The sequence below is a fragment of the Hippopotamus amphibius genome, chromosome 1, assembly GCF_030028045.1.
Source record: "Hippopotamus amphibius kiboko isolate mHipAmp2 chromosome 1, mHipAmp2.hap2, whole genome shotgun sequence".
Taxonomy (NCBI): Eukaryota; Metazoa; Chordata; class Mammalia; order Artiodactyla; family Hippopotamidae; genus Hippopotamus; species Hippopotamus amphibius.
The window spans coordinates 88044577-88057680 of record NC_080186.1 but is presented as its reverse complement, the minus strand read 5'-3'; the positions used below and the strand labels follow the sequence as shown (position 1 = coordinate 88057680).

The following is a 13104-nucleotide window of genomic DNA, read 5'->3' as shown; positions in this document are numbered from 1 at the left end:
TCGGAGAATTAAGCCATATCATGAGCATTCCAAAGAAACGCCATCTTTAATGGGATGTAGAATCTCCGGAGATGAACTTTGAAGGTCTGACTTTAAAGTCAACTAAAATCACAGGCCTTTTGCTGCAAACACGGATAATGTTTGGTCTGATTACTATTGCTGTGAGTATGCCCCTTGTCACAGCAAATGAAAAGAATTATACCTATTTGGCTTATGTGCCTAATCTCCCATTATTAAGACCTGTTAATTGGGGAGAAAGATTTATACCTGTTTATGTTAATGATTCCTCTTGGATTCCTAGACCAGAGGATAAAAGATTGCCTAAACACAAAGGCGAAGAAGGAACCCAATTTAATAGCTTTATGGGTTTTGAAACATAGGCGCTAATAAAGCATGTCTGAATATGACAATACAGGCATGGCTGTCTATCAATTCTCAAAATAGAAACCATACCAAAACGCAATTACATTTGTTTTCAGGTTTGAGCTTTGGATATCAAGAGACTAAGTTTACTAATTATGCCATCCCTGATAGACCTTTGTGTGAAATAAAACGGATATGGGCTGACAGACAAGATCAGATTCTTTGGGATGTTTGCCGTGGGACGGAGGGTGTGATACTACTTAATGGTTCCTATGGAACAGTATGGGACTGGTCCCCTAAGGGGTATGCAGTCTCTAATTGTTCACGCCAAAAAACTCCTCCTGCAATCCCTATAAAAGGTTGTGATGGCATATATCTAAACATAATTATACCAATATTGCCATGCACTCGCCCTATTCCATCTTATGGCTTAGGACCGGATTAGTACCTCCTTGGCCTCAGTTAGAGAATGGCAGAGCTTAAATAGAAATATGGAAACTTCCCTTAAGTTTAAAAACATTACAAATCTGCGATGGCCATGATGCCAGTGACACATCTGCTGGGATATGGAGCGGATGGCTTCACACTGGACATACAACAATTAAAACTAAAATAACTGGCATGCAATATGCATCTTTGCAATCTCTACACCAAATTGCTACTTTACAAAGTATAGCCGATGGATTAAAAGCATTGCATCCATTGGATTGGATAAAAAGCATGAGTAGCAGTCTCCTAAGCATTTTGATACTTTTGTTGCCTTTTAACTATCTTATGTTTAGTTCCCTGATGCGCAAGAAAAACGCTCCAAGGATTGATGGAAAAAAGAAGTAACTCGAATGGCTTATCTTCTCCTACGAAAACAGAAAGGGGGAAATGTGGGAAGACATTCAGAAGTCTTTATCAATCAGCAAGGCTCTTGATCCTAGAGGTCTTGAGTCCCCCGGTCCCATCTTTCTCTTAAATCTGTGTCTGTGTTTTCTTTAAGCTTGCGGCACCCATCACTCACCTCGAGTCCCCGAGCTGAGCTCTGCAGGTAATGATTTAGATTTATTGCTTACGTGTGTGTGTGAGAGAAATACACTGAAAGGCAAATAAGGCAAAATAAAAAGTGTGAGTTTGAGTAGTATTAGACAGTGAATTTGTGAAGTTCCTGAGATTTTGTGTTACAGACACTAATCTTCAGTTTTGAGAATTTGTTTGTCCTGTTTTTTTTCCTCTGTAATTCTTTAGACATCTGTACAGATTTTCATTCCCATATAAGAGGAAGAACAGGCAAATATCATCCTCGACATTTCTACAAATTGGTTTCTTAGTTGCCGTGAGGAGGGTTGACTATTAAAGCTCTGATCTTTTCTTTACCAGTTCCACTGACGTCAATTTGACATTTCTCCAAGAAGCAAAGAAATCAAGGTAGCATGTCTGTGACATGTTGTGTATGGTGGGCAGCTACATCTGACGAATTCCCTAAGAAGGAAAGATAATGTTGATGACGTTTATCTTACACATTATGGTAACCTTGTTTATCTTCCATGAAAAAAAAAAATTGAAAAGCCAATTTCGGTAACCAAGAACACAATGCGAGTAAGAAATGCCAGTTATTAGGAAGTATTCCAGTATAGACTTGACTCAACTAGCGGTAGAGAGCCTTGCTACAAGGTATAGAAATGTCGCATTTTCTGTAATCAAGCGGTTACAATACAAGCTGAAGGAAGGGGTTTTTTGTTGGTTTTTTGGTTTTGGGGTTTTTTTCCTACTTACCCCTCAGATCTCACTTCAACCTAAATTTCTCCGGGTGAGTGCCCTTCCTTTCTGTTTCCTTAACATACTCCCCCATTGCACTGAAAAGATGGTCGTTGGCGTACTTGTACTTACACAGCAGTGTCTTACCCAACTTTGCCTCTGAAATTAAATTTGGGCGGCCCTCCTCCCCACGCGTCTCCTCTGCCCCTCCGCAGGGCTCCCCATCCACCCCGGGACGGGGTCATCTCAGCCCCGCCCCGCTCGCTGATTGGCTGTTGGGTGGGAGGCTCGTTCCTTCGCTCTCCATTGGCCGCTCAGGCCTCAGGGAGAGGCGCGTTTCCCGGCTCCCAATAGGTCCCCCGTGGAGGCAGGGGTTCCAACCTCAGGGCAGTTGTCATTTCCGGAGTAAGATGGCTGCAGCGCGGGTGCTGAGGACCTGGAGCCGGACTGCCGGGCAGCTGGTAAGCAGGTTGGGTGGATCTGAGGTCGGGAAGGAGTCATTTTTTCGAGTCCCCCGGGAGAGGTGCGTTGCTTTGCCCTGCGAGTGAGTGCCTCGCGTACAGGGCTCGCGCGATGGAGAGGTGGAGGGATGTACGCAAAACGAAGGGCTGCGAAGGTGGCGAGCCAGCCTGTCTGGAGACCCTCTCTCTCTCTTTACCTGGGCGCGCTTCTGTCGTGACGAGGTCGCCCTCCCGCTTCATCTGCACCCCGAAGCCCAGCTAGCCTTTCTTTCAGTAGCCTTTCATTGAGTACCATCTGGGTACCGAGCATTGTGGTAGGCACTGGGGATACGGAGATATACTATATTCATTAAACATTATTGAGCACGCCTTTGTTTCAGACACCGATAATACGACCCTTCCCCTGGAGAAATTTACATTCTAGAGGAAGAGACTGGGCAAGGAAAGCATAGCACCATAGGTCCTTGCCTCCAAGCAGCTGAGAGGCTCTAGCTTTGTTCTTTGGGTTTACACTTGTCTCCTATATTTGCACCAGTATCTTTCCAACCTTCTAAATCACCAGAACTACAACCCACCACCATTTCTCCTTCATTTCTACTGGGATGTTGTTTGTAACACCAAACAACATCCCAGTAAGCATAGTGTTTCATCAAATTTGCATAACGTTTTTCTTCCTGTATCTCCTCTTTAGAATTTCCTGCAGTGTTGGACCCCTAATCTTACAAAACCTTTCAAGGGCCTGCTATGTACCAGGTACTGTGCTAGGAATTGGGGATGCAAATATGAATAAGACTTGACACTGATCTCTGCCCCCTCAGCATTTAATTACAGCCTTGTGGTGTGACAGGGGAGAAAGACAGAGACAGACATTAAGCAAGCAATGACAGCACAGCAGGACAAGATGGAACACGTGCACAGAGCTACAGGGACACATAGGAGGGGTCTTGGGTCAGGGGAGAGGGTCAGAGAGTTCCCAGAAGATACTGTATAATCTGAGATTTGTGAAAGCTAAGTGGGAGGTAACCAGGAGAAGAAAGCTCTTCTCAACATTACCTTCTTAGGTATTGGCCTCTTCTTTTGAAAGTTCTTCATCCTTGGCTTCTGTGACACCAGCTTCCCGGTATTCTTTTTCCTACATCTTTGAACACTTCATCCCAACCTCCTCCTCTTTCCTTGCCTCACTTTTAAATGCTGGTGTTTCTAAGGGTTCTAACTTTGCCCCTCTGTGTACTTCTTGCACTTGCTGGGTTACCTCATCCACTTCTTTGAATTTAGTTGCCATTTATATGTTGATGATTCCTGAAGTTCCCCCAGTCTTCCAGCCAGGTCTACTCCAGACCCATGTATCTTTTATATATATATCTATATATATAAATTTATTTATTTACTTTATTTATTTATTGGCTGTGTTGGGTCTTGAATGCTGCACATGGGCTTTCTCTAGTTGTGGTGAGTGGGGGATGGGGGGCTACTCTTCATTGTGGTGCACAGGTTCCTCGTTGTGGTGGCTTCTCTTGCTGCAGAGCACAGGCTCTAGGCACGTGGGCTTCGGTAGTTGTGGCACACAGGCTCAATGGTTGTGGCTCATGGGCTTTGTTGCTCTGTGGCATGTGGAATCTTCCTGGAGTAGGAATCAAACCCATGTCCCCTGCATTGGCAGGCGGATTGTTAATCACTGCGCCACCTAGGAAGTCCCCAGGCCCATATATATTACTGTCCTGGAAATCTCCAAACTGAATGTAGTTTACGTGTTTTTCAGCTGTAAGTAATAAACCCAATCAATAAACTGGAAATTATCTGTGTATACAAAGCATCTGAAAGTTAGATGGCAGCTGGGTTTGATTAAGTAACTTGTCATTATCGGGGTTGTCATTTTAGCAATTCATTTGTCCTTTCCCTCAGGGTCACAAGAGGGCTGCTACAACTTTGTATTCAGGGCAGGAAGGAAGAAGTAGTACCATGCAGACTCCCTGGCTAGAACTGTGTTACATGGCCACTGCTAGCACAGGGAGCTTGGAAGGGCTAGCCTTTAGCCACCTAACAGGGAGTGTTAAATGCCTCCAAGGCTCTGGAACTAAACCCTCAAACCTGTTTCTCTTGATTCTAAACCCACAAAGCCTGTAAATCTAAAAAATCTAGTCATTTTTCTCTACCCTGTCACCAGCTGCAGATATCCTGGACCTAAGTTGGACTTTCTGCCTCTAATCTTGTGCCTCTCCAGCCCATTCTCCATAGTGTAGCCAAAGTGATTTTCTAAAGTAGGACACAAATTTGAGAGTGTCATTTCCCTGCTTAAAATTGCTCTCAGCAAAATGTTCAGAATTCAAATGACTATGAAGCAATATATGATCTGGAGCTTTCCCGTCTCTCGGACTTCGTTCCTTGCTAAAATCTACCTACCCAACCCCTACTCTGACACTTCACCCTTAGCTCGCACTAAACTACACTAGAAGTATATTGAACAATTTCAGTTAATTGAGCACAGGCTGTTCTCTCTCTCTTAACTCCACATGTATTTACTCTGCTTTAAAGACTCTTGCCTTACTCTGCTTTATAGCCTCTGCAACACATCTCACCCCCTGGGTGACTCCTACTCATCCTTAAGTCTTACGTCACTTTCCTCAGGTAGGTGCCCTCCTTTGTGTTTTCTTAACACTATCTCCCCCATTAGAGCACTGTTGTAATCACCTGTTTACTTGTTTTTCCTTTCACAATATGGGCTACACATTGCATAAGGGAAGGAATCACATCAGTTTTGTTCTCTAATCCTAAGTGCTTGGCACATAGTAGGTACTCAATAAACATTTGTTGAATGACTCAGTAAAAAAAAGTATCTTTTTTCATCTGTTATAAAAAATCTTAAGTAACAAGAGGTCTTATCACCTATAGTAAATTATTAAGAAACCCTTATCATGTTGTATTTATACTCTCCTATGGTATCATGCATTTGACTCTTGATTTACTTACCCTATTATCTTGAATTTTTCTGTTTTGTCTGTCTTCCTGCAGTAAAGTGTAAGCAATTTGAATTCAAAGACTATATTCTGTATCTTATTTAGCTTTGAATTCTTGAGCACAGAACAATCCTGTTTTTAGGTGTGCTCAGCGACTGCCTGCTGAATTATTACTAATTTATATCCTTATTATGTGAACCTGCTAAACCGTCTTTTCATTACTTTGTATTTTTTTTGTTATTTGTAGAAAAAAATGTCTTTCATACATGAAAAGTTATTTTTTCTCCTTCTCCCTTCCGATTTTATCCTTCTGATTTCCTTTACCTCCTTTTAGTCTACAGCTTCGCTACTGTGTTTTAGCCTTCACTTAATAGCCGTTCAATCGCTATTTATCACATAATACCTATTGCACTTATGTTGCTTTCTTTCTTTTTCCACTCTAAATCATCTCAGCCAGGAGCCTGTCATTTCATGCCTCAAATATAATAGTGGTTTCTTAATTTTTGTCCTTTCTTTCCAGGCTTTACTTGTTGCAATCTATTAAACACGCACACATGCACTCACCTAGATTAATTTCTTAAACCTTTTTCTTCACTAACCCATAATGTATGAGTTCAAACTCCTTAACCTGACATTCACAGTCATCAACACTTTGGTCCTTGAGCTCCTTCCACTGCTCCCCTTGACAAATTTGATCAAGCCAAATCATACAACTCGCCATTAAAAAATGGGCAGAATTGAACAGACATTTTTCCAAAGAAGAAATGCAGATGGCCAACAGGCACATGAAAAGATGCTCAACACCACTAATCATCAGGGAAATGCAAATCAAAACCACAATGAGCTATCACCTTACAGCTATCAACATGGCTGTCATCAAAAAGAACACAAATAACAAATATTGGTGAGGATGAAGAGAAAAGGGAACCCTTGTACAGTGTTGGTGGGGATGTAAATTGGTGCAGCCACTGTGGAAAACAGTATGGAGGTTTCTTAAAAAACTAAAAATAGAACTACTATATGACCCAGCAATGCTGCTCCTGGGTACCTATCTGGAAAACAAAACAAAAAAAACACGAATTTGAAAAGATACATGCACCGTAATGTTCATAGCAGCATTATTTACAATTACCAAGATATGGAAGTGCCCATCAACAGATGAATGGATCAAGAAGATGTGAAATACATTCACACACACACACATATATATACATGTATTGGAATACTACTCAGCCATTAAAAAGAATGAAATTTTGCCATTTGCAGCAACATGGATGGACTTGAAAAGCATTATGCTAAGTGAAATCGTCAGAGAAAGAAAAGTACTGTATGATATCACTTATGTGTGGAATCTAAAAAACACAACAAACTAGTGAATAGAACAAAAAGAAGCAGATTCACAGATACAGAGAACAAGCTAGCGGTTTCCAGTGGAAGGGAGGGCAGTATAGGGGTGAGGGTGTGGGAAGTACAAACTTTTAGGTATAAGATAGGCCCAAGGATATACAACATGGGGAATATAGCCGAAATTTTGTAATAACTGTAAATGGACGGTAACCTTTAAAAACTGTATAAATTTTTTAAAAAGTGTGATGTAGTTAATTAAGGTATTAATAACATTGAAATGTTAACTTTCAAAATAAAATATTGTACCTTTCACACACTTGGGTTTTGATATATCAAATGAAATACATTCAGTCCTACTTATTTCTTTAACATTGTATTTTATTATACTAAGATTTTATATAAAATATCAATAGTTAAATCTAAAGAGTCATCTGTAAATTACGATAAGAAAACCTCTGGATACAGTACTACATGTGTTTTTCAGTGTCTTTAGATGCTAGCAGTCACTTTTGAATTCTTTAGTAGTTTTATTTCAGGAAGTCTTTAATGACTCAAATATACCTACAAGCTGATGTGTTTATATAGAATACATTGTTAAAATCTTTTTACTTTCATAGGGAATTTTAAGCAAGGATCATAAGCATGTGGACAAATCTGACCTTAAGGATATAGTTTTACTAAATAAGGGAATTCCCTGGTGGTCCAGTGCTTAGGACTCCGAGCTTCCATTGCAGGGGGCATGGGTTTGATCCCCGGTCGGGGAACTAAGATCCTCCATGCGGTGCGGTGTCGCCAAAATATATAAATAAACAAAGAACAATAAAATATTCTGTGTGCTAGGGTTCAAATTCCTTTGGTTTCTTGGGCAGAAACTTGTCACTGATGCCGCGTGTTCTGATTTCAGCCTAGATAATTTCATATTGTTTGTATTGTGATAATGATTGTTCTACTTTTCGAATAGACTTGAAATTCAATATATAGAGATAAGCCATTACGATCATTTTTAAAAGCTTTTCCTTTTTTGTTTTCCCATCTCTAGATTTGTTCCCGCTACTTTCAAACATGTGGTAACATTCATGTTTTGAAGCCAAAATATGTGTGTTTCTTTGGTTATCCTTCATTCAAGTACAGTCATCCACATCAGTTGCTGAAAACAGCTGCTGGTAAGTATGATCTCAAAATAGCCTATACAAAGTAATATTTTGTATTTATTCAGTAACTGAAGACTTATCAAAGTAAAAAAGTTGACCTTTTACTTCTAGCTTGGCTGTCTTTGCTCTCCCCACATCTATCCAATTCTCGTTTTCTTTTCTTTTCTTTTTTTTTGCACCCCCACCTCCCACTCCCCTTGCACATACTTTCCCTTAATACTTGTGTCTTCATAATGTTGGGAATGGGTTCTCTTGGGCCCTCTGTTCTTTATCATTGACTTACCTAACTGCAACAGTCAGCATTGATAGGACTTTATCAGGTAGATTACATTGTTGACTTAGTGTGTGTCCTTGTACTCACTGTATTATTGTTTTTTGGATGAGGCACTTAATCTGTCATGTTAAGATAGTGTCACGAATCCACCATGAGGTGCTTGTAAAAACAGAATGTTCTCTAGCTTTTACCACTTAATTACCTTTTCCCCGACTTTTCCTATGCTTGCAAAGAACTTGAGACTTAAGTATTAGATTTGGCAAAAGCACTACAACTTTTTTTTTTTCTTTCTGTTGTTCTATTTAGAACCCTGGTAAAGAACCCTAGACTTTTGTGACATCATTAAGCTTTTGACATACTTGATGCCTTAGTCTGTGCTAGTGATGAAAAATAAGGGAATTCCAGGCAGATCCAACCCCTGAGATCAATTAGTCCTTCCATGCCTTATATATGTCATCTTCCAAAACACCCTAAGATATATAAACCTTATCTTTACCATTAAAAATTTTTTTTCTATTTTTAAAAGTTGATCTTTTCTCTTTACTTCTGGAAGATAATAGAGGCCATTCAAGCAGAAACTCCAACTTCCTGCCCTACTGGCTAAACACTTACTGAGCTTTGGATTCTTGGTCTACCAATTACTAACTGTGTAACCTTAAACAAGTTACTTAATTTCTCTCTGTTTCATCATCTGGAAAATGGGAGTAATCCTAGTATACAACTTTGTATCATTGTATACAACTTTGTATTGTTGTGAGAGTAAATCCATTCAACACGATTGATCACCTGCTGTGTGCCAAAGGCACTGCACTATGTACTTGGGATACAACCTCTTCTTATTATTCCCTAACTCAGTAAATAGTTAAGCTAGAAATCTAGAGCGGTCTGATTCTTGTCTCACATCGAGTGGATTACCAAGATCTAGTAATATTACATTTTATGTTTCTTAAATCTGTCTTCTCATTTTCAGAGAGCTTTGAAAATGTGTAAATATATTAAGTTCTATACTTCAGTTTTTTACCTACAATAGCCTCCTAACTGCTTTCTCTGCTACCCTTCCCCCAGTCCTTTCCACCACACCCCTGCCAGAGATATTTTTCTCTAAAATTATAGATACAGAGTTACAGATCTGAAATTTTAGATGAGACTCCTGTCAGCTAATTATTGCTGAATAATAACCTTCCCACAACTTAGTGGCTTAAAGGGACAATGATTTATTATTCCTCAGGATTCTGGGGGTTGGTTGGTAGGGTGGCTCCTCTGCTGGTTTCACCTGGGCTCACTAATGTAACTGGATTCAGCTGCAAGGTCATCTGGGTTGGAAGGTCCAAGGTGGTCTTACTCATATGTCTGACAGTTGGTGCTGGTTTTTAGCTGGGGCATCTCATTTTTCCTCCACGTGGCATCTCTCATCCTCTAGTAGACTAGAACAGCTTCTCTACATGGGGATCTGAAGGCACATTCCAAGCGGGAGAAAGTGGAGGCTGCGAGGTCCTGTGAGGCTTGCACTCCGGAACCTTCACAACTTTACTTCTGCTATGTGCTATTGGTCAAAATGAGTCATAGGCCAGCATAGATTTAAGTAGTGGTAAAATAAACTCTACCTAGAATGAGAAAAGCTGCAAAGAATTTATGACCATAATTATTTACCACTGCTTCCTAATTACCTCTAGGATAAGTTCCAAACACCTCACCTCATTAGGGCACACAAAGCCATAAATCTGGGTTGATTTCTTGCCATATATCATCTCCTCAGCCATACAGAAGTGTTTGTCATTCCCTAACCAAGCTATATACTGTCATATTTCCATGCTCTTTCACATGCTGTTCCTTGCATAATATTGCTTTGCATAGCGGTGTCACGGTGTACTTACTTATACTTACTCATTTTTTTATTTCTTCAGTTGGTTTCCAGTTCTTTATTATAACTCTATGATAACTATTCCTGAGCAGCAGAAATCTATGTATACCTCTCTATTTCTTCAGGGAAAAAAATCTTAAAAGTAAAACTACTTATGGAGTCAAAGATATAGACTTTTTTTTTAAGGTTTTTGACACTTAATGTCAAACTATTTTTCAGAAAGGTTCCTGTTTATACTATGAGCGGCAGGCTGTGAGGGGGCCAAACATACTAGAGAGGAAACAAGAGGTGCTTAAGACCTCTATATCGAAAATGTATTTTGTATTTCTTAACTACTAGCCTCCTCATATTTATTAAAGAAAATTTTCCTACCTTAATAAGCTTGTTGTATATTTTATAAGCAATTTTGATTAATAGTAGTCTAAAGATAGAGGAGCACTCTTCAGTCACTGCAGAGCTGTTTGTTAATGTGGAAAAGTGAGAGGAACCATACATACTTTCTGTCTTGGGAATAATCACCATAAAGTATCATTGGCATCTAAGTGTTACAAAGATGGTGTAGAAATTCGAAAAGGAGTAAAAAAAAAATGGAAAGAAGAAATAGAAGACTAAAATTTAACAAGTTGGTAGGACAACACTTGGGTGAATAAAAATTTTCCATGTCTTCTATGGGGCTTCCCTGGTGGCACAGTGGTTAAGAATCCACCTGCCAATGCAGGAGACATGGATTTGAGCCCTGGTCGGGGAAGTTCCCACATGCTGCAGAGTAACTAAGCCTGTGCACCACAACTACTGAACCTGCACTCTAGAGCCTGGGAGCCACAACTACTGAGCCCACATGCTGCAACTACTGAAGCCTGTGCGCCTAGAGCCTGCGCTCCACTACAAGAGAAGCCACCGCAATAAGAAGCATGCGCACTGAAGTGAAGAGTAGCCCCCGCTCTCTGCAACTACCGAAAGCCCGCACACAGCAACAAAGACCCAACACAGCCAATAAATAAAAACTAAATAAATAAATAAGTAAATAAATTAAAAAAAAAAAAAGAATTTTCCAAGTCTAGATATGGATCTGCCTGATCTTTAGACACTGGGAATGAGAAGAGCTGTATGAAGTCAAAAGAGCTTTAAGAGCAGGCCGGGAATGTTTATTATAGTTTTGTAACATAAAATAAGGAGATCCAGCTGAACCTGCCTTTGCATAATATCTTGTTCTATTTTCTGTTCATTCCTATTGTTGCAGAATCTCATTTGTTGGAAGGGCCTTCTATACCCTTGTAAAAGAACATTATTTTGAAAATTGGAAAATATGAGTTCTGTGACAATATTAATAGGCGTGTGTTACTGAATAATTTATATAATTCTTGGGTGGTTATGAATGATGGTTATGCTTTTGAACATTGTAAAATGCTTTCTTAAATCAATAAAAATGGAATACTCTCTGCCTCTGCTGGAGAATATTTTCAAATTTTAGATGTGATGGCATCTGCTTATTAGCAATACATTACATATTTAATGACATCGTTTCTCATTTGTCTTTGAAGCCCTACAGGGACAGATTGTTCAATTCAAACTCTCAGACATTGGCGAAGGAATTAGAGAAGTAACTGTTAAAGAATGGTAAGTTATTCTGAAAAATGTTTTAAGTAAGTATAAAAATAATTTGAGTAAAAATAAGTAGGACTCTAAATTGAGACACCTCTTTCTGCAACATCTAATGATTTTTTAAAAGCAATAAGATAAATCTAGTTTGTGTTGCCAATATACTGGTTGCACAATTCATCATACATCATGGCATTTTATTTGATGTAATTTATTAAGGATTATTTTTTCCTCTTTTTTTAAAGATTTATTTATTTTTATTATTAATTAATTTATTTATTTTTTATTTTTGGCTGAGTTGGGTCTTTGTCGCTGCACATGGACTTTCTCTAGCTGTGGAGAGCGGGGGCTGCTTTTTGTGGTCGTGCACGGACTTCTCATTGCAGTGGTTTCTCTTGTTGCGGAGCATGGGCTCTAGGCGCATGGGCTCAGTAGTTGTGGTGCATGGGCTTAGTTGCTCTGCGGCTCATGGGATCTTCCCAGCCCGGGGATCAAACCCATGTTCTCTGCATTGGCAGGTGGGTTCTTAACCACTGCGCCACCAGGGAAGCCCCTATTTTTTCTTCTTTTAAAAAATTTTTTTCTCAGCTACAAAAGAGAAATAAATTAGCCTCTAAAAGATATTGAGTTGATATGACCATGTGTTTTGAAAAGCATTTAATGTATGAACTTAGAGCTTCTTTCCAAACTATTTTAAAATCATCATGTAGTCTAAGCTCTTTACTGAAAATGACTTCAGTAAGAATGCAAGTTTGACGCACCATTTGACGCACCATTACCTGAGAGTTTGCCTATATTTTTAGAAAAGGTTAAAATATTAAACCAAAAGGCATGAATCAAAAAATAATTTTTAAAAGTTTAAAAAAAATGTCAAAAAAAAAATGGCTTGAAACAAAAACTAAAAAGCCCTTTACTTAGTCATCCTTCTACCCCTTTTCCTTCTTTCCCTTTCTGGAAAAAAAGGAAACATCTCTTGGTACTGAACTAATTTTCAAAGGTTTCAGGAAGTAGCAGTTAAGGTGAGTCAATAGATTCTCCCCCACAATTGTATACTGTTAAAGATCCTTTCAAGAATCTGATTCAGCCACTGGAACATTCTTTCCCTGCAGTTCTCATAATTGCTTTGTAGGTTAGAAGAGAATTATGGTAACATAAATGTACCTTATGATTGTGTATCTATCGCATTGTGGGATCAAGGAGAAAGCAATGATCTCAGGGCAGAAAAGCCTGAATCTGAAACTTATTAGCCATCTTAGAAACAAAGACTAAGAACTCAAATTAAAATGCATGAAATTAAAAAAGATGTATGTGTATTGAAGATATCAATTTTTAAAATTTAATTCTAGAAATA

At 39.2% G+C, this 13104-nt stretch overlaps 1 protein-coding gene across 5 annotated transcripts in view; it reads left to right on the top strand.

Moving 5' to 3' along the window:
* The first annotated feature begins 2485 nt into the window (after window positions 1-2485).
* The window catches only part of DBT (dihydrolipoamide branched chain transacylase E2), a 34643-nt gene continuing 24024 nt past the window's right edge, over window positions 2486-13104 (top strand). For 4 of the 5 annotated variants that reach the window (XR_009053973.1, XR_009053789.1, XM_057735943.1 and 1 more), the window contains exons 1-3: window positions 2486-2567; window positions 7908-8031; window positions 11696-11771. Coding sequence is in view for 2 of the 5 variants with exons in the window: in XM_057735943.1 (XP_057591926.1) it covers window positions 2517-2567; window positions 7908-8031; window positions 11696-11771 (251 nt within the window). In the remaining 3 variants the exon portion in view is untranslated. Of the gene's footprint in view, window positions 2568-7907; window positions 8032-11695; window positions 11772-13104 lie in introns of those variants that run through there. The other variant, XM_057737045.1, reaches the window with a different exon arrangement.